General features: G+C 38.3%; 2 protein-coding genes across 4 annotated transcripts; both read left to right on the top strand.

Annotated features, from left to right (window-relative positions):
- The first annotated feature begins 6212 nt into the window (after positions 1–6212).
- Positions 6213–8847, top strand: LOC17898540. Its single transcript, XM_006307552.2, has 7 exons — positions 6213–6639; positions 6983–7069; positions 7161–7421; positions 7527–7691; positions 7782–7835; positions 7943–8089; positions 8171–8847. The coding sequence occupies exons 1-7, from the start codon at positions 6463–6465 to the stop codon at positions 8546–8548; spliced, it is 1269 nt and encodes a 422-aa protein (XP_006307614.1). The 5' UTR covers positions 6213–6462; the 3' UTR covers positions 8549–8847.
- A 1263-nt stretch (positions 8848–10110) lies between these two features.
- Positions 10111–21409, top strand: LOC17897620 (calpain-type cysteine protease DEK1). 3 transcript variants are annotated; one of them, XM_023789483.1, is made up of 32 exons: positions 10112–10520; positions 10669–10808; positions 10944–11194; positions 11397–11579; positions 11778–11913; positions 12246–12376; positions 12471–12585; positions 12681–13689; positions 13839–13949; positions 14061–14119; positions 14271–14430; positions 14509–14782; positions 14874–15024; positions 15117–15228; positions 15314–15479; positions 15570–15640; positions 15717–15808; positions 15933–16095; positions 16194–16265; positions 16404–16781; positions 16855–16970; positions 17058–17355; positions 17440–17759; positions 17902–18253; positions 18366–18683; positions 18843–18947; positions 19059–19187; positions 19310–19690; positions 19769–19906; positions 20121–20357; positions 20444–20901; positions 20989–21409. In XM_023789483.1, exons 2-31 carry the CDS (start codon positions 10684–10686, stop codon positions 20747–20749), a joined length of 6459 nt encoding a protein of 2152 aa, XP_023645251.1. In that variant the 5' UTR covers positions 10112–10520; positions 10669–10683; the 3' UTR covers positions 20750–20901; positions 20989–21409. The 3 variants fall into 3 exon arrangements, with proteins under 3 accessions (XP_023645250.1, XP_023645249.1, XP_023645251.1); XM_023789482.1 differs by having other exon boundaries at positions 10111–10520; positions 17058–17759; positions 21004–21409; XM_023789481.1 differs by having other exon boundaries at positions 10111–10520; positions 17058–17759.
- Positions 21410–21484: the final 75 nt, after the last annotated feature.

Raw genomic sequence — 21484 nt, 5'->3', positions numbered from 1 at the left:
ATGAAGTTTTGGATCACCATGGTCGTTGTCTTACCCAGCCGGAGGATATTAAAGAAGAAGGCGTCCGGTTTTTCACACATCTTTTATCTCACACGCCTCCGGAGTTTACTGGTGTGTCTATCGAAGCTCTGCAAGATCTCTTACCTTTTAGATGTACGCAGCATGATCAGGATATGCTTCAAGCTGTTGTTCTAGACGAGGAGGTGAAACATGTTCTGTTTTCTATGCCCTCCAATAAATCACCGGGTCCAGATGGATATACAGTTGAATTTTTTAAGAGTGCCTGGTCTATTGTTGGCACTGATCTTACCAAGGCGATTCAATCTTTTTTCCGGTTTGGTTTTTTACCAAAAGGTGTCAATGCTACAATCCTAGCGCTTATTCCTAAGAAGGTTGATGCTCGAGAAATGAAAGATTATAGGCCTATCTCTTGTTGTAATGTCTTATATAAGCTTATCTCCAAGATTCTAGCAAACCGGCTCAAAACCATTCTCCCCGGGATTATTGCTCCAAATCAATCTGCTTTTATTAAAGACAGATTATTGATGGAGAACTTGCTTCTTGCTACTGAATTAGTGAAAGATTATCAAAAGGAGAACATTTCTTCTCGGTGTGCAATGAAAATAGACATCTCAAAAGCTTTTGATTCGGTTCAGTGGTCTTTTCTGCTGAATGTCCTTGCAGCTCTTAACCTTCCGGAACGGTTCATCCACTGGATTTACCTTTGTATTTCAACGGCTTCTTTTTCAGTTCAAATAAATGGGGAGTTAGCTGGTTTTTTTCCAAGCAAGCGTGGATTGCGACAAGGTTGTTCGCTCTCCCCTTATCTTTTTCTGATATGCATGAATGTGCTGTCTACTCTCCTTGACAAAGCTGCAGTTTCTCAGAGTTTTGGTTACCACCCTCGGTGTAAGGCCATGGCGCTTACTCATCTGTGTTTTGCGGATGACATTATGATCTTCTCGGATGGGAAAGCCTCTTCTTTGGAGGGGATTTTAGAGGTTTTTAAGGACTTTGCAGCAATGTCAGGGCTAAGCATAAGCTTAGAGAAATCAACGCTTTTCTTGGCTGGAGTCTACGGCTCTACTAGAGCAGCTATTCTTGCTCGCTTCCCTTTTGCTTGCGGTACTTTACCTGTACGCTATTTAGGCTTACCTTTGCTTACAAAGCGGATGTCTCTGGATGATTGTCTACCTCTTCTTGAACGCATTAGACAACGGATAGCCTCCTGGAAGAGTCGTTTTCTCTCATTTGCTGGGCGCCTTCAACTTTTAAACTCGGTAATAGCAAGTCTTACAAATTTTTGGATTTCAGCTTTTCGGTTACCGAGCGCTTGTGTTCAGGAGATAGAGAAAATTTGTTCCGCTTTTCTTTGGTCTGGGCCAGAGCTAAATGCGAGGAAAAATAAGGTTGCTTGGAAGGACGTGTGTGCCCCTAAATCTGAGGGGGGTTTGGGGTTGAAATCATTGGCTGAAACAAATAAAGTGAGCTGTTTTAAGTTAATTTGGAGAATAGTTTCTGGTACAAACTCTTTGTGGGTGAATTATATTCAAAGGGAGCTCCTAAGGTCGGCTTCTTTCTGGTCTATATGTGGTAATACGACAAAAGGAAGTTGGATGTGGAAGAAATTGCTTAAATACAGATCTCAGGCCGGGGATTTTGCTTTGATGCATGTAAGGAGTGGCTTACAAACATCTTTTTGGTTTGATAGATGGAGTCCAATGGGCCGTCTGTTTGAGACATTTGGCAGCCGAGGTTTCATTGCTCTTGGAATTCCCTCTTCCGCTACGGTTGCTTCGGTTCTCTCTTCTCATCCACACCGCCACCATCGGAATGCCCTACTTAATAACATTGAACATGAGATAGAAAAAATCAGAGCGAGAGGCCCGTCCTTGGAGAAAGATGTTGCTCTTTGGCGTCACACAAACAACAAGTATAAAGATCGTTTCTCCACTTCGGAGACGTGGTTGCAGCTTCGACAAGCTAAGCCAAAGGTTAATTGGTCTAAGGCCATATGGTTCTCAGATTCGACACCAAAGTACTCGTTCATGCTTTGGCTGGTCGCAAAAAACAGGATTACAACGGGTGCTCGCATGGTAACATGGAACAGGGGTGTGAACCCGTCGTGTGTGTTCTGCCAAGCCCCTTTGGAGACACTTGATCATCTTTTCTTTAGCTGCCCTTACTCCTCTCGGATCTGGGGAGTACTCACTCGTAAGCTTCTTAGAACTCATTTTTCAACTTGTTTTACTCAGATCATCAATATTCTCTCTACTACAACATTCAAAGGGACTTCACGTTTCATCTTAAGACTTGTCTTCCAAGCCACAGTCCATACTTTGTGGATCGAAAGAAATAAGCGTAGACATGGAGAACGACCAATCTCCGTTGATCAACTCATACAGCGCCTTGACAGGCTCGTTCGCAATAAGCTCTCCTCTATTCGGCTTCTTAATCCAAACAAGATGCCGGATAGTCTCCATATTTGGTTTGATTCAAGGTCATAAGATTTATATATATATATATATATATATATTTTTTTTTTTCTGTGTTTTAAATCCTATGCCAAAACAAGGATGCATATAATGTACCAAGAACTTTTTTTGGGTTGAATATAATTTTACATTCATTCAAAAAAAAAAAAAAAAAAAAAAATACTCCACTCATTCGCTGCCTTCAGTCTCATGTGGATTTGGTATGAGTTTTTTTGGCTAGAGAGCAAAAGTACTCAACTACATCAGTTGAAATTTTGCTTAGAACTTTGTTGAGGCTTTTCCATAGGTGTGCTATTTTATAGAGACAAGTAGTTAATGTTGTTCTCTATCACAGTTACATATTCAGTTTACAAACGCAGTAAATAAAAGAATAGATCCTCTCTCAGTCTCTCCCCAAGTATGGGTTAGTTTATATCTCAGTTTCTGGTTACCAAGGGGCATGTTATTTCTTATCTATATGGGCCAGTAAAAGAGCCGATTTATTGTTTTAAGACTCAGGTCCAATATGCATAAAAGACATATATAAATTTGCCTTTTCATTTCTCATTTTCTTTTGTTGTTGTTCTCTGCTTCTATTTTGGGGTCAATGATATTAAACATATTTTTGAGAAGTAACTAATTAGCTGATTTTTTCTATTGATAAATTAATAATATATAGTTCTACTATAAATGTATAAGTGTATAACAACCACAGAGCATGACTTTTAGTGTGAAACAATGATAAAGAGTTGAACACATGCTTGACATTTTGCGTCAAAGATAGGAACAAGTCAAAATTGGATTCAAAAGTTTCATCTTTGTGTTAGTGTCTGTGATTCACCAGGAGGATAAAAAGAAGAAGAAACAACAAAAAGAGAGTCACATGTCTCAACGGTCTTTCCATGAAGACAAATACTTACATCCATTCACATGATCATGTCCAATCATGTCACACATACATCTATACTCTCTCTGTCTCTATATATAGTAGAATTTCATGTATACATAAAACTATTGTGCTTTGTTAATGGTATAAAAAACACACATATCCCATGATACATTGTAATCAAAATTGAAGAAGAAGAGAATCTAAAAGTTCATAAAGTTTACAGAGTTGGCATTATGAAAACAATAATGGAGAACTAGCTATCAATATATATATATATACATGGTAGAAAGGCTTGTGGTTCCAACTCCTATCTTGTTCATGTATTAATGGAATCTTTTGCATTTCATCATCTTCTACTCCTTTCATCACATTGCACACACAAAAATGAGAAAGATAACTAATGGTTTCACAGCAATTCCAAATATTGTTTTCATTAGTTAAACTTAAACATAAAATGGAAAGGATTAAGTCAAATATAATATATACGTCGTATCTTCGGTTAATTCTAAGTGATTTACATGGTTAAGTACTAATAACTAATGTGGGTGTTTCATGTGGCAAAAATATTCAGTGTCTTTTCTTTCATACATTCCAAACATTATTTTGAACTTAAATTCGAGATACTGTACTCGACTTATAACTAAAAATAACAATTTTATAAATATAAATCACATATTTATACTATTCAATAAGCAATTCTTGAGTTTTTAACTGATAACTTTTTGTTATTTCACTAACAACAACATTGGGATTAATATGATGTGGATTTTTGTAGTGTTTATATAAGTGGAGAACCGATAATTAATTATATTACATGTGACCACCAATATACTCATAGCATGAAAAAATATAATACACCATGTGATGCATCATGGCAAAAATACGTATTATAAATACATAACACATATTACGTAACACAAAGAGGAGAGATACGTGTTTGTGATATCGCGATCTCGCAGCAATTATCGATGACATTTTGCTCACTCCTGTTTTTGGACTTACGCTCAAGTGGGCATGCAGAAGCTAAGCCTACACCATTATTTTTTATTTTTTTAAGATGTATAACAACAATGTTAAATCCATAGACCTTTAAAAAAAAATGAAAAAGACAAGTTTTGGGTGGTTTACTAATGGACCTTTGTTCCAGATCATCCACTACGGCTAAATAATACACTTAGCTTGTTTTTGTTTGTTTCCTTCACTTTTATTAAATTCAAGGCAAATGTCTCAACAAGACTCAAACCATTGCATATGGTGGTCGTACACTCACTACTAATCACCGACAACAAATACAAATCAATCACTCTCTTGTTGTATAGACTATAGAGCCTTGTTCTAGATTTATGAGTCATTAGTGCTTAATAGTACATAATAGTCTTTTGGTTCGTGTGTTCGCGAGATGAAAACTTAACAAGTGCAAAAATGATATTTCTTTGGCATCGGATACCCATGAATTACTTTTTTGACCGTTAGCTATTAGTATTTTTCATATTTACCTATTTACGGGTTTCACCCTTCTCCGTGCGTTAGACATGGGCGCCTCTAGCTCGCACTCACGGGCGTGACATACGCGTACGGTGAGTGATGCAACTCATCGCACGTGTGGCTTTTGGTTACAACACGTGTGATCTCTTCTTACTCGTTAGCTTTTTTTTTTTTTTTTTTTTGCTTCTGGCTAGTGGCAGTGTGTGTATGTGTGACTTTACACGAATCATCATGATTCATGAGTCGGACTACTTTTTTAACAGCGTTAAACAGGGAATCTATACGGTAGATTCTCGTAGCTTACAAAAACTACCATCATACCCCTTATGTGAATTTGTTTCCTCAACATACACTCTTTAGAGATATTTCTTTTGTTTTTATCAATCTTGTAAGTAAATTATCTTTATTTACTAGATTTCCGTAAATTATTATCTCTATTTATTAGATTTCATCCGTACACAAAAGCTGAAACATTCATGATTCGTAGTAAATTGTTGTAATTTATTGATATGCGTTTTTTAATTTTTCGGCGAAAACTTTATAATAAAATTCGCATTTAAATCTAGTTATGGGCATGTAAGTTATAAATCAATAATTTATGGGAGTGTTACTTTGACCAGTCTTCCCACATTATAACATTATAACGAATTAGTAAAAAATAAAATTAAGTATATAGTGACTGAGACAAATTATACTGCAGAGCAGAGGAACATGCGAACAGGATTAGAGCATAATAAGAATCTTTGTCTTAGTGATAAGTGATGACATTGAAATTTGAATTTTTGACAGTATTGTATCAATTATATTTAAATTAAAAGACTCCATCTCTCTTCAAATTGAAACCGTGGATGAAACGCCAAGCTGGCTCTGCTCCTTTCTGACCATTTCACATTGTCCTCTTTTTAAAAAATTATTTTCTTGGACTCTCCACCAGATTCCTTTTTTTATTTCATTTTTCTTACTGCCATCTTTTTACAATTTCAAATTATTACTATTTTTATTAATTTTCAATCAATATTTTGGGGTCCTATGCAACCTACATTTTATAGGGGAATTTGGTTCCAGTCATTTTCAATATCTCATGTTGTATATATTTTTAATAATAATTTACTTTTGATAATATATATATTTAATATGTAGATAATGTCTAAATATACTTAAAAAAAACTAGGAAAAAGGCGCAATATTCGCCTTAAAAAAGGAATTATTTTATGAAGAAAAGCGAATTGGAAAGGAGAAAATATTATAATTTTTTTTTAATTGGAATAATAATTCTAGAGAGAGAGAGAGAAGGGTAAAAAAAGTAATTAAAAAAAAAAGAAAGAGATATGGGGAGAGAGAGATGGGAAAGTGTAGTGATAAGAGAGAGAAAGTGAAAGCTTCTGTGTGTGTAATTGAGAGAGAGAGAGAGAGACGAAGTGGAAAAGTTTGGATTTTGATCTGTGTGGTTGGACTGTTGCGAGAACTAAACGAGACCCACCTTCAAGCTTTGTCCCTGACGCGCAACATTATCATCCTTTCTCCTCTGTCACCGTCTCTTCTTCTCCTGTGGGTGTGTTTTGTTGAAGCTTCAGCAGACCAAAAAGAGTGTTTTTTTTTTTTGTTTGGGCGAGAATGGGAGGAGTGGTGCATCTTAGCACGGTGAAGTTAGGTAGAGGTTTCTTAGTTTGTTTACTTCTTTGGGGGTTCTTCTCGCTATCATACGCCGCAAGGTCCGGCGTCTCAAAGCAGAAGTTTGAAGTGAAGAAGCATTTGAACAGGTTGAACAAACCTGCTGTCAAGAGCATTCAGGTAAACTGCTAAATAATTAAAAATCTAATCTTTCGTTTTGGTGTTTTCTATTTGGAATTGGTTTTTGATTGGTAAATTATGGAAACATTATCATAATCTGATGATTTCCTTATTTCTCTCTCCTACTACAAATGAATGATTTGGTTTCACCTTTTTTTTTATTTGTTTTGTTCGAAGAAAACTCTCTAATTTTGGAAAATTAATAAACTTTGTCCCGAGATTTCATAAAAAGTTAATTAAGGATCTTCTCGTTTCTCATTACATTACAGTTTTGAAATGCTACTTAAAAAAGTTGAAAGTTTCTGACTTGAATGTTTATGTATCTTTTGTGTGGTTTAAACAGAGCCCAGATGGTGATATGATTGACTGTATTCCTATCACAAAGCAACCAGCTTTTGACCATCCTTTCCTCAAAGATCACAAGATTCAGGTCTAGAGACAAACAAACACTTCTGATTCAGATCTGGCTTTTCTAGTTTATGTTCGTGCTGATGTTTTTGAATTTATTTTGGTCTCTTTAGATGAAGCCTAATTACCATCCTGAAGGACTCTTTGATGACAACAAAGTGTCTGCTCCTAAATCAAATGAGAAAGAAGGGCATATCCCTCAGCTGTGGCATCGATACGGTAAATGTCCAGGAGGAACTATTCCCATGAGGAGGACAAAGGAAGACGATGTCTTGAGAGCAAGTTCAGTTAAAAGATATGGCAAGAAGAAGCGTAGAAGTGTCCCTTTGCCTAAATCTGCAGAACCTGACCTTATCAACCAAAGTGGTCACCAGGTGAGTCAAGTGTGGATTGTAAAGTTTCCTCTTTTTTCTTTAGTGATATTTTGCAGATTTCTTGATCTGAGACTGTGTTCTATGTTTCGGTTTCTTGACTTGTAGCATGCCATAGCTTATGTGGAAGGAGATAAGTACTATGGAGCTAAGGCGACTATAAATGTGTGGGAGCCAAAGATACAGCAGCAGAATGAGTTCAGTTTGTCACAGATATGGCTTCTTGGTGGCTCGTTCGGACAAGATCTTAACAGCATTGAAGCTGGTTGGCAGGTAGGTTGATTAACATCTAAAAGATGTGAATATGATTTGTGTGTAATTCTTTGCATGTTCAGTATATTGATCTTGTTGCTTTCACTACAGGTGAGCCCGGATCTGTATGGTGACAATAACACAAGACTCTTCACTTACTGGACTGTAAGATTCTGAAACTCCCACATAAACAAGTTCCTATGGTCATGTGCTTCTTTTTATGCTTATATTTCTCGCTGTTCTAACTTCTAATGTTGATCACTTCTATACAGAGTGATGCATATCAAGCTACCGGTTGCTACAACCTTCTCTGCTCGGGTTTTATTCAAATCAACAGCGACATAGCAATGGGAGCAAGCATTTCCCCGGTCTCTGGATATCGTAATTCGCAGTACGATATCAGTATACTGATCTGGAAGGTATGTGAAGCCGCAAAAAGATAAGTTTGATGCAATCAAAAAGGTTAGAGCTAATCTAATGGTCTGTTAACTTCGTCGCAGGATCCAAAAGAGGGGCATTGGTGGATGCAATTTGGGAACGGCTATGTTTTGGGCTATTGGCCATCGTTTCTCTTCTCCTACTTAACAGAAAGTGCATCGATGATTGAATGGGGAGGAGAAGTCGTGAACTCGCAATCAGATGGTCAGCACACTTCAACGCAAATGGGCAGTGGTCGATTTCCAGAAGAAGGTTTTAGCAAAGCAAGTTACTTCAGGAACATTCAGGTGGTTGATAGTTCAAACAACCTTAAGGCACCTAAAGGACTTGGAACATTTACTGAACAGTCAAACTGTTATGATGTTCAAACCGGAAGCAATGATGATTGGGGCCATTACTTTTACTATGGAGGTCCTGGTAAAAACCAGAAGTGTCCATAAACTAGGCACCAAGTAGTAGTACTGGCTCGACTCTCGGGTTCTTTTGTCTTGTGAATTCACCATGTTTGTTTCTACACACACTCACTTGATCCGCCTTCTTGGGTAGCTTAGGGATGGTTAAAAGTTATGTAATGGTAAAAGTTTGATGTCTTTTTCTCCATGTAAGTAGGTGGGGAAGAGGAAAGGTGTGGCTTAAGTTTCTTTGAAAACTCAGAAACCTTGGCCCTTAGTGTAATCTTACTTTGTCTCCTTTGTATTGTGATTTGTTTAATCAAGTGAATGAATCTCTCTTTCTCACTTTTTATTAACAAATAATTTTCGTTAAATCAAAATTAACTTTTGCCTGAATCTTCATGAAACCTACTCTCTAATTCACTTTTCTTGACAATTATATTATGTTTTCTCATCACCTTTTTGGTAAACTTGATTTCACATTAGGGAGAGAGAGGGGGAAAGGGGTCTAAAAGTGATTATGGATTGCTGTTGAAAATTATATTTGGTGATGACTGATTCATGAACTGTCTCTTTGGATGATGATCTTTTTGCAAATGGGTGAATGATATTTACTTTTTTCCACTTTTTTCACAATAAAGTTCCAAGGGAAAACAAATTTCATAAATGAGCATTATGAAGTTACAAGTATACAATTATGAAATTTTAAGCAAGTACACAGATACTGAATTTATGACATAACTTTGCCTTAACCTTCTAATGTATTTTCTTTTTAATTTTTTTATTAAATCATAGATTACAAAAGTTTGTTTAAAACTGATAATATTTTACATTTGCTATTTTAAAAGTAAAACTTAGATATATAATTTCTCCTTCAATTGTTTCAGATCTGCCTTTTGAAAATAAATATGGTCTTGTAGGTTCAGTAGACTATCTTTGACTTAATCGGCTTAAAATTGGGATTAAAGAAACAAGAAAAAGAATAAAAAATTGCTAATTTTGAAGTATATATAGTTAAATGATTTAAATTTTGTGACAGAGACAGTAGTCTTCCACTTCTTTTTCCTGGTTATAAGCTTTGAGCCTATAACCTGAATTGACTTACTTAAACATGTTTAGTAATTATACTATTATTCATGGATTAGGTACTATTTTAACATTTCTGTCTTTTTTTTTTTTTTTTCTCCAGTCAGTTCTGGTCTCCACTAGTCCTATTTACTAATATAGAGATTTACTCACACAAATGTTATAGTAGATACGAAAAAAAAAATTATTTAAGATTTTGTGTAATTAGATAACATATAAATTTAAGATTAAAAACTGATGTAAGTCTTTATTTGACAAATCTTAAATTAGCTAAATCCGTATCTTAAATCACTCCGTTCTCACTGACCCAATAAAACACTCAGAGCGTATTTATCACTCGATATATCATTGGTGCGTGGTTTGCCTCCGCGCGTGTAGCCCTTGTTCGGACAGTGCCACATCTTTATTTATTTAATTAAAAATGTTTTTATTTTTCCACAAGAACTTTTCTCTCTCTACAATATACGTCCTCAGCTTCTTTGAGGAAGAGAGAGAGTGAGAAAAAAAGGTTGTAGCTTTTTTTTTTTGTTTGGAGTGACGGGTTCACACATTCGAAGGGTAGGGTTTTAATCTTTACCCTCTCTCTCTCTATCCATTCCCCAAAACCTGAGAGAACAAATTCTCTGAAGATTTATTCAAAAAAAGTTTCAACATTTTTACAGAAAGCAAAAAAAGGAAGAACAAACCCTAAAAAGGAAGTTCAATTTCCCTCTTTCTCTCAAGCTCTTCAGAAGTGAGCCCTATAGCTTGGTTTCTTGCTTTCTCTTTTCCTCTCCTTTACAGCTTGATTCCTTCTTGATTTTAAAAACCCTAGTGAACCGAATCTGTAACCCAAGATGTCTCCTTTTGCTTGAGGGCTGCTTAAAGTTTCGATTTTTAAGCGATCCTTTCTGCTTCGATGCCACTGCACAGTAAGCTCATTTCGGTCAAGTAGGTAAGGTTTCTAATTTAAGCTCGATTTTTGCGAAATTGAGGTTTCATTGGTTGAATTTTAGCTGCGCATTTGATGGTTTCTGCGCAAGCTTGTGGGTTTTAACTTCCCTGTAATGGAATTTTGATTCCCGAGTTGCATGCTGTTGTAGGTGGGAGAAGAAGCCATGGAAGGGGATGAGCGTGAAGTCTTACTTGCTTGTGTAATTTCGGGTACCCTTTTCACGGTTTTCGGTTCCGGTTCGTTTTGGATACTTTGGGCTGTTAATTGGCGGCCATGGCGGCTCTATAGGTAAATAACTCCATTCATATGGTTGGGCAGCTCTAGGTGTTCTTTTCTTATTTATGGCGCTCGATAGTGTTACCTATCATTGACCTAGAACCTTAGTTGAGTGAATGATTTTGGAATGTGTTATATTTTTTGCAGTTGGATCTTTGCTAGAAAATGGCCAAAAGTATTCCAAGGTCCTCAACTTGATGCTCTATGTGGTGTTTTATCTCTTTTTGCTTGGATTGTCGTAGTATCCCCAATTGCAATCTTGATTGGATGGGGTTCCTGGCTGATTGTGATATTGGATCGAGATATCATTGGGCTTGCGATAATAATGGCTGGAACAGCCCTTTTACTGGCATTCTACTCAATCATGCTTTGGTGGAGGACCCAGTGGCAAAGCTCAAGTATGTTTCCAGTCAACTCTTTCTGACTTAATTTCACTACATTCTTCTGGTGTTGTATGATTGATATTAGTGGTGGCTCGTAGTGGTAGTGTATAAAGTATCCGATGTAGGAATGGGAACAAAGGAGAACATACCTGAATCGTCAATATTATTGTTAATGAACTATTGAACTTCTTTCTTGCATTCTCCTTTGACCAAACAGGAGCTGTCGCTTTACTTCTCCTCCTTGGTGTGGCCTTACTCTGTGCGTATGAACTTTGTGCTGTCTATGTTACGGCTGGTGCACATGCATCTCAGCAATATTCTCCTTCTGGTTTCTTTTTTGGTGTATCAGCAATCGCGTTGGCAATTAATATGCTATTTATCTGCCGCATGGTCTTTAATGGTAAAGTTTTCTCAATCCTTACATGCCTTTCCTGTCCTTAATCAACATACAATATTATAATTGCAGTGTATTCAACTCGATCTGTCTATTCATTTCTTTGTAATAGCTCTAAGGAAATTTTCCATGTCGATAAACATTCATATGTTTTGACTTCCAACCTAAGTTGTTGAAATTGTTCGAAATTTTCCATCACCGCAGGAAATGGGTTAGATGTGGACGAATATGTAAGGAGGGCATATAAATTTGCTTATTCTGATTGTATAGAAGTGGGTCCTGTAGCTTGTTTGCCCGAACCACCTGATCCCAATGAATTATATCCCCGGCAAACTAGCAGGTAAGTTCTTGTTGCTCTCTACCTAGAAAGTCAATAATTCTTGGCATAACGACCCCTTGATAAGTGATCATTCCTGGGTTTTACAATCAAGAAACTACTGTATATTTAGAATCAATCTGAATTTGAACATTATTCAGGGATAGTAATTTTGCGTTACTCTCTAGCTTTTTTGGTTTTCTTTTCCCAACAGAGGTGGTGTGTAATGGTGTTTTGATTTGTTTAATACTGAGCGCTGAAATGTTCAACTATATTTTCGTCAATCAGCTGCAATCTGTGCTACCTGTTTCGTCCCTTGAAGATAATTTTTTTTTTAAATTCTTGCATATTTGTAGGGCTTCACATCTTGGCCTCCTGTACCTGGGCTCACTTGTAGTTCTCCTTGCCTACTCAGTCTTATATGGCCTCACAGCTAGGGAATCACGTTGGCTTGGAGGAATTACATCAGCTGCAGTTATTGTTCTTGGTAAAACGATAAAAATTATGTACATATATTTTGATTTGAAGCAGGTTATTTGATTATATCTCAACTCATCTTCATGCTTAATATTTTCATGTAGACTGGAATATTGGGGCATGCTTGTATGGGTTTAAGCTTCTTCAGAATCGTGTTCTGGCACTTTTTGTTGCTGGCACATCCCGTCTTTTCCTAATATGTTTTGGCATACACTACTGGTTTGTTTCAGTGCTAAAAGCTCGTTACTTGTTTATAGATCTGAAGTTTGTCCCTTTTCATGGCATGAAAGTTATCATCATTTCTGTTGTTGCAGGTACCTAGGTCATTGTATTAGTTACATTTTCGTGGCATCAGTTCTATCAGGTGCTGCGGTTTCTCGGCATCTATCAATAACAGACCCATCAGCCGCAAGAAGAGATGCCTTACAGAGTACAGTGATCCGCTTGAGAGAAGGTTTTCGGAGAAAGGAGCAGAATAGTTCATCAAGTTCTTCAGATGGTTGTGGTTCAAGTATGAAAAGAAGTAGTAGTATCGATGCTGACCATGCTGGTTGTACCAATGAAGCTAATCGTACCACAGAATCATGCACGGCTGACCATCTAACTCGAACAGGCAGCTCTCAGGAGGGTATCAATAGCGACAAAAGCGTAGAAAGTGGAAGACCAAGCTTAGGTTTACGTAGTAGTTCATGTCGGTCTGTGGTCCAAGAGCCTGAAGCAGGAACGTCTTATTTTCTGGATAAAGCTTCTGATCAGAATAACACTCTTGTTGTTTGTTCTAGCAGCGGTCTTGATAGCCAAGGTTACGAGTCTAGCACCTCGAATTCTGCAAACCAGCAGCTTTTGGATTTGAATTTGGCCCTTGCTTTCCAGGACCAGTTAAACGATCCTAGGATAGCCTCGATACTAAAAAAGAAAGCAAAAGAAGGTGATCTTGAACTGACTAATTTGCTGCAAGACAAGGGGCTGGACCCTAACTTTGCTGTAATGCTGAAGGAAAAAAACTTGGATCCAACTATATTGGCACTACTTCAGAGGAGTAGTTTGGATGCAGATAGAGATCACCGTGACAACACTGATATTACAATCATTGACTCAAACAGTGTTGACAATACTTTACCGAATCAGATTTCTTTATCCGAAGAATTGAGACTCCGTGGACTAGAGAAGTGGCTTAAGCTGTCTAGACTAGTTCTGCACCATGTAGCAGGCACACCAGAGAGAGCATGGGGCCTCTTTAGTCTTGTCTTTATCCTTGAAACAATCATTGTCGCCATTTTTCGCCCGAAGACCATTACAATTATCAATTCTAGTCATCAACAGGTGAGTTCCCACCTCTGATTCTTGTCTCTGTAGATTTTTTTTTTGGTCTGGTTTTGGGTGCGAATTACTGTCAATTTACTTATGTGATCCTTGTAATTTTATTGAAAGTTATTTGTACCTGTACTAACTCACTTGTTTTCTATTTGTAGTTCGAATTTGGTTTCTCTGTGCTGCTGTTGTCACCTGTTGTTTGTTCAATAATGGCTTTTCTTCGGTCTATTCAAGTTGAAGAAATGGCCTTGACATCTAAATCTCGCAAGGTATGGCTTGTCTCTTTAGTTTTGTATTCTCATTAGTACTTGTTGTGGACAATGCAGATACCCTGTGATGTTTTAAGTGCTCTAAATAATGTTATGTTTCTATGTTTTCAGTATGGCTTTGTTGCCTGGCTGCTGAGCACATCAGTTGGATTATCACTCTCATTCTTGAGGTACTAGAGATATTTTTCTTTATTCGACTACCACCATCATTTCTAACAATGGTCACAGGATTATGTCATCCTTGGACTTCCAACAACTTTCCTGACATTATCATAGTTTTATGTTCTCATTAGAAACATCATGCCTGCTTCAATTTTGCAGTAAATCGTCAGTACTTCTGGGAATATCCTTGACTGTACCCCTCATGGCAGCATGCCTGTCTATTGGTGTTCCCATATGGATGCATAATGGGTACCAATTTTTGGTTCCACAGTTATCATGTGGTGACCAGGCAAGAGATTCACGATCTCTCAGGATAAAGGTCTGTCTAATTTCCCTGACCTAGTTGCCTTCCCTTTTTCAAACAAATATCTCTTACTAAGCTTTCTTTTCGTTTTAGGGGCTTTTACTTTGGATTTGTGTTGTATTGTTTGCGGGATCTGTAATTGCTCTTGGTGCAATTATATCTGCTAAACCTTTGGATGATTTGAAGTACAAGCTGTTTAGTGCCCGAGAAAACAACTTCACGTCACCATATACATCTTCTGTATACCTTGGTTGGGCAATGGCATCTGGAATTGCTTTAGTAGTTACAGCCATTCTGCCAATAATTTCATGGTTTGCAACTTATAGGTTTTCCCACTCTTCTGCTGTATGTCTCGTGATATTCTCAGGTAATTGTGTTTCTGCTAATTTGCTTACATTTGCTTGGGATCTTTTTCCTTCTTTTACTAATCCTTGTATGCTTTTTCGTCTACTTTCTAGTTGTTCTTGTGGCATTTTGTGGAACATCATATTTGGAAGCTGTTAGATCTAGAGATGACCAATTGCCCACAAAGGGCGATTTCCTTGCGGCCTTGCTTCCACTTGCATGCATTCCGGCACTACTTTCATTATGCTGTGGGATGGTTAAATGGTGCATGACTATTTCATCTCATTGCCTATTAAATCTTACTCTCAGTTTCAATGAGATCTTCCTTTTTAATGTTTTGTGGTTGTTCGTTGCAGGAAGGATGATTGTTGGATACTTTCTCGAGGGGTATATGTTTTTGTTTCAATAGGTCTTCTTCTTCTCATTGGTGCGATAGCAGCTGTGATTATTGTAGTCAAACCATGGACAGTAAGTGCAAAATTTCTGACACAATTCTCAATATAGCTGGCTGAACTTTCTCCATCTGATGAATCTTTGTGTTTCAATAAAACAGATAGGCGTGTCTTTTCTCTTAGTTCTTCTCCTTATGGTGGTAGCAATTGGTGTAATCCATCTTTGGGCGTCAAACAATTTTTATTTGACTCGGAAACAGACATCCTTTGTTTGCTTTCTTGCCCTTCTTTTGGGTTTGGCCGCATTCCTGGTTGGATTGGTTCAAGGTGAGGATTGCTCATATCTTATTTTAGACTCGTTGTAGAGGTGAGACCTACTCTAGTAATGCAGCAATTTCATACATGCTTATTTTGCAGATAAACCATTTGCTGGAGCATCTGTTGGTTATTTTACATTCCTGTCTCTGTTGGCTGGAAGGGCATTAGCTGTGAGTCGAACAGAACCGTGGTTTTTTCTCTTTCTGTTTCCAAATGGTGTATTAACTATATATATTTTTTTCTTAGGTTCTTCTATCCCCACCAATTGTGGTATATTCCCCAAGGGTACTACCAGTATATGTCTACGATGCTCATGCAGATTGTGGAAAGAATGTCAGGTATGTTTAGCTGCTTGAGTACTCCTAATAGTATGCTATCTGCTGATCTGAAATAATGACCATAAAGGATTAAGCTGATCGACTATTATATTCTCTTGTATTAATTGCATTGGGATTTCTCCAGTGCTGCATTTCTTGTCCTGTATGGAATTGCTTTGGCAACAGAAGGCTGGGGTGTTGTTGCTAGTCTGATTATATATCCTCCATTCGCTGGTGCTGCTGTATCAGCTATCACCCTTGTAGTAGCCTTTGGGTTTGCTGTTTCTCGCCCCTGTTTGACTCTTGAGGTCAGTTTTCTTGTTGTTTGATCTATTGAAAATAAAGATTATTGGTTAGTGATTCATTTCGCCAATTCCTTTAGCTAATTCCTTTTGATGTTCTTCAGATGATGGAGGTTGCTGTACGTTTTCTTAGCAAGGATACTATAGTGCAAGCTATCTCTCGATCTGCTACAAAAGTAAGTTACATTCTGATTTCTGTCTTGAAAATTATTTAGCTATTCTATTGTTGGCCTAATTTCAACACATTTTACGTCATAGAGCGCTATATAAACTTTATGATTTATATTACGCTTTTTGCAACTTGTTAATTACAGACAAGAAATGCTCTATCCGGCACATATTCAGCTCCTCAAAGGTCCGCCAGCTCTGCAGCTCTTCTGGTTGGGGACCCCTCTGCAATGCGTGATAAAGCAGGGAACTTTGTGCTTCCTAGAGATGATGTCATGAAATTAAGGGACCGTCTCAGGAATGAAGAAAGAGTTGCTGGCTCGATCTTCTACAAAATGCAATGCAGGAAAGGATTTCGTCATGAACCACCTACAAATGTAGATTACAGAAGAGACATGTGTGCGCATGCAAGAGTTTTGGCGCTGGAAGAGGCAATTGATACAGAATGGGTGTATATGTGGGACAAGTTTGGTGGTTATTTACTCCTGCTGTTAGGTTTGACAGCTAAGGCGGAGAGAGTTCAGGTGAATCCTGATTCTATATATTCATATATTCTTCTCAATGTTTGTCTAAGACTGGATTATCACGATGTTTCAGGATGAGGTACGGTTGCGGCTCTTCTTAGATAGCATTGGGTTCTCGGACTTAAGTGCCAGAAAAATAAGTAAATGGAAGCCAGAGGATAGGAGACAATTTGAAATTATCCAAGAGAGGTACATGTTTCTTTTATTAATTGGTTTGATTGAGCTGAACAATTACACTGTTGCCTATAACTTTTTTTTTTGTATTGTAAACTTTAGTTATCTGAGAGAGAAAGAGATGGAAGAGGAAATCCTTATGCAAAGACGGGAAGAAGAAGGGAGAGGTAAAGAAAGAAGGAAAGCTCTTTTGGAGAAGGAAGAGCGCAAATGGAAGGAAATTGAAGCTTCCCTTATTCCATCTATTCCTAATGCTGGTAGCAGAGAGGCAGCAGCCATGGCAGCTGCAATACGTGCTGTTGGGGGTGATTCTGTCCTTGAGGATTCCTTTGCAAGAGAGAGAGTCTCGGGTATTGCACGTAGGATACGCACTGCTCAACTAGACCGACGTGCACAACAGGTTAAAAATTATTTATATATATTGCAAGTGTACTTTCTTATTATGCTGATTGCTGGAATATTAACTAAGAAAAGTTATTACCAGACTGGAATCTCTGGGGCAGTTTGTGTTGTTGATGATGAACCTATGATAAGTGGTAAACATTGCGGCCAAATAGACTCAAGTGTCTGTCAAAGTCAGAAGATTAGCATTTCCATTACAGCAATGATCCAATCCGATTCTGGACCCGTATGTCTTTTTGGCACTGAATTTCAAAAGAAAGTATGTTGGGAGATTCTGGTTGCTGGTTCTGAGCAAGGAATCGAGGCTGGCCAAGTTGGGCTTAGGTTGATTACAAAAGGTGAGAGACAGACAACCGTCGCTAGAGAGTGGTACATTGGTGCAACCAGCATAACTGATGGAAGGTCATAAATTATTTTTCCCCTCAGTTTCCATATTGTCAGAATTTATTTCTTGGACTTTTGTGATGCATATTTCTCATGATCGGGTTTGACATAAGTTGCTGATTGATTTCTGTCATATTTATTTTTGTGGTTTCAATCACAGGTGGCATACAGTGACAATCACAATTGATGCTGATGCGGGGGAAGCTACTTGTTACATAGATGGGGGGTTTGATGGTTACCAGACTGGGTTACCTCTAAGTATTGGTAATGCCATTTGGGAACTAGGAGCTGAAGTTTGGTTGGGTGTTAGGGCACCTATAGATGTTGATGCTTTCGGGAGATCAGATAGTGATGGAGTCGAATCAAAGATGCATATAATGGATGTTTTCCTTTGGGGGAAATGTTTAAGTGAAGATGAGGCCGCTTCTTTGCATGCAACCATTGGCATGGCTGACTTAGACATGATTGATTTGTCTGATGACAATTGGCAATGGACAGATTCACCCCCTAGAGTATGTTTCCTTTTATTGAATGTTTGCATATATTTTTGCAGGCCGATGTTTGTGGAGGCAAATGTTAGAGCTCATACTAATTTTCGTTGGTTCCTATTTCTATTTTTACCAGGTCGACGGTTGGGATAGTGATCCTGCCGATGTTGATCTCTATGATAGGGATGACGTAGATTGGGATGGCCAATATTCCAGTGGGAGGAAGAGAAGATCAGGTCGGGATGTTGTAATGAGTGTTGATTCCTTTGCTAGGAGATACAGGAAACCGAGGATGGAGACAGAAGAAGAGATAAATCAAAGAATGCGGTCAGTTGAGTTGGCTGTCAAAGAAGCTCTCTCTGCACGAGGCGATAAGCAATTTACTGACCAGGAATTTCCTCCAAATGATCGCTCTTTATTTGTGGATACACAAAACCCCCCTCCAAAATTGCAGGTAGGGATCGTGAACTTTTTCTCCTTGTTTTTTTTTTGAAGTTAAATATCCTCACTCCTTTAAGTGATTATATCTGGGCACAGAATCCGCTTTCACATAGATCAAGTTAATTAACAATTTGATGGGTATTCTAACCTTTTGAATTTGTCATAATTTCAGGTTGTTTCTGAATGGATGAGACCTGACTCCATTGTGAAAGAGAACGGTAGTGATTCCCATCCCTGCCTGTTCTCTGGGGATGCAAATCCTTCTGATGTTTGCCAGGTTTGATCAATTACTTTTTCTGATCATTTACGTTTCCTTGGCCGTCTTGTATGCATGTCATTCAACGATACCAGAGATTAATTCTTGCGACTGGGTTAACTTGTTCTATAGGGACGTTTGGGGGATTGTTGGTTCTTAAGCGCTGTTGCAGTTTTGACGGAGGTTTCACGAATATCTGAAGTGATCATTACTCCTGAATACAACGAGGAAGGGATCTACACTGTTCGTTTTTGTATTCAGGTTCCTGTCTTAAACATTGTTTCACGGGCACTGCTTTGTTCTCTTATTTGTAGATTTGTGCAGGCTCTTCTATGATTTATGTACAATAAGAGGTTTCAAGTTTGATTGCTGTCCCCTTGCAGGGTGAGTGGGTTCCTGTTGTGATCGATGACTGGATTCCATGTGAATCACCTGCTAAACCAGCCTTTGCTACTAGCAAAAAGCTCAATGAGCTCTGGGTCTCCATAGTGGAGAAAGCATATGCCAAGCTCCATGGTTCTTATGAGGCACTGGAGGGGGGACTGGTTCAGGATGCTCTTGTCGACCTAACTGGAGGAGCTGGTGAGGAAATTGACTTGCGAAGTGCTCAAGCACAAATAGATCTTGCAAGTGGCAGATTATGGTCTCAATTGTTACGCTTTAAACAAGAAGGGTTCTTACTTGGTGCTGGAAGTCCATCAGGATCTGATGTTCATGTATCTTCCAGTGGCATTGTGCAAGGGCATGCTTACTCCGTCTTACAGGTATCTGTCGCTTTGTTTGCATTTGCGCTATGCCAAGTAGAACACAGTTTAACAAATTTACTTATTGTCTTTCTTCAGGTGAGAGAGGTCGATGGGCACAGGCTTGTTCAGATCCGAAATCCATGGGCCAATGAAGTTGAGTGGAATGGTCCCTGGTCAGACTCATCCCCTGAGTGGACTGATAGGATGAAGCACAAGCTGAAGCATGTTCCACAGGTAGTTTCTCTTGCGCTTCACTTCTTTACGGCTTCCTTGAATTCTCTTAACCGATTAGGGGCTCATGTTTCAGAATCTCGTCAAAAATTGTGATTTACTGTTAACATGGGGACACACAGGGACAAACTCATAGTTGCGTGTAAATATATGAAATTATGCTATGGTTGGTTCTAGTAAAGTATATTGTGTACTGATCCTGTGCATTCTATTACAGTCAAAAGAAGGTATATTCTGGATGTCTTGGCAAGACTTCCAGATTCATTTCAGATCAATATATGTTTGTCGGGTTTACCCCCGTGAGATGCGCTTCTCCGTACATGGTCAATGGCGAGGTTATAGTGCTGGTGGCTGCCAAGATTATAGCTCATGGCATCAAAATCCACAATTCAGGCTGAGGGCAACTGGTTCTGATGCATCTTCGCCAATTCATGTGTTCATCACCTTAACTCAGGCACATACTATCCCTTGGTGGAAACTTTTTCTTTATATAATTCTTATGTAACTATCCTTGGCTTATTCTCTCAATGAAACTTACAGGGCGTAGGTTTCTCAAGAACAACTCCTGGATTTCGTAACTACCAATCAAGCCATGATTCACAGTTGTTCTATATCGGAATGAGGATTCTTAAAACTCGGGGACGTCGTGCTGCTTATAACATATTTCTTCATGAATCTGTTGGTGGAACAGACTATGTGAATTCCCGGGAGATATCATGCGAAATGGTTCTTGACCCTGATCCTAAGGGTTATACTATTGTCCCGACAACTATACATCCAGGGGAAGAAGCACCTTTTGTCCTTTCAGTCTTCACAAAAGCATCCATTGTTCTTGAAGCTTTGTAGTGCCCATGTATGTAGTCAGAGGCTCTCTCCTTCAGTTGTACCAACCAGCATGCCATGAAATCGTCCAAGTGCTTGTGTTGTTTAAGGAACCAGACAGCGTATGTCTCAATGTTAAGACTTGTTTGCCCACAAAATTCGCAACATTAGAAAAGGTATTTTCTTACCTTTCTGCAAGGATTTTTCCCATCTTTCTCTCTCGCCCACTATTCCTCATTCAGACTTAACTCAATTTTTAACAGCGTCTGATCTGATAGCTGGCCATCACATTATCTGGTGAATCTTTGAAGTCATGGGATGAAATCTTTTTGTTATTGTCCTGAGTCGCACCACAAAGCTTACTGCTGAGAGGTTAAATTGCACTGGAGAAAGCACTTTCAGGCATGGCTCACCGACATACCATCTCGATCTTGAGACAGGCATCAAATGTACATTTGTAGGTATCGTGACAAGTACAGATTTATCAAATGTAGAATAACTACTTCATAACTGAGTAAATGAGAGAAATAGGAGACTTGTGACTTGTTAGGTAAAGGTTTGGTAATCAGGTAGTGGTAGCTGCAGTTTTGGTTGGTGTATTGTACTATTCAGACACTAATCTGTGTGCAGATTTCGTTTCCACTCTAATATATGAGCTCTCTTTCGCTTTCTGTTCTCTTTCAATACATCTCTCTTTTGATCTAGCTTTGGAATTCTCATTACACTCACTCATCCATGTCCTAATGGAGATTCTAGAAC

The sequence above is a fragment of the Capsella rubella genome, unplaced genomic scaffold (assembly GCF_000375325.1).
Source record: "Capsella rubella cultivar Monte Gargano unplaced genomic scaffold, Caprub1_0 scaffold_1, whole genome shotgun sequence".
Classification (NCBI taxonomy): Eukaryota; Viridiplantae; Streptophyta; class Magnoliopsida; order Brassicales; family Brassicaceae; genus Capsella; species Capsella rubella.
The sequence above is the reverse complement of the archived record's forward strand: the minus strand, read 5'-3'. Positions and strand labels throughout refer to the sequence as shown.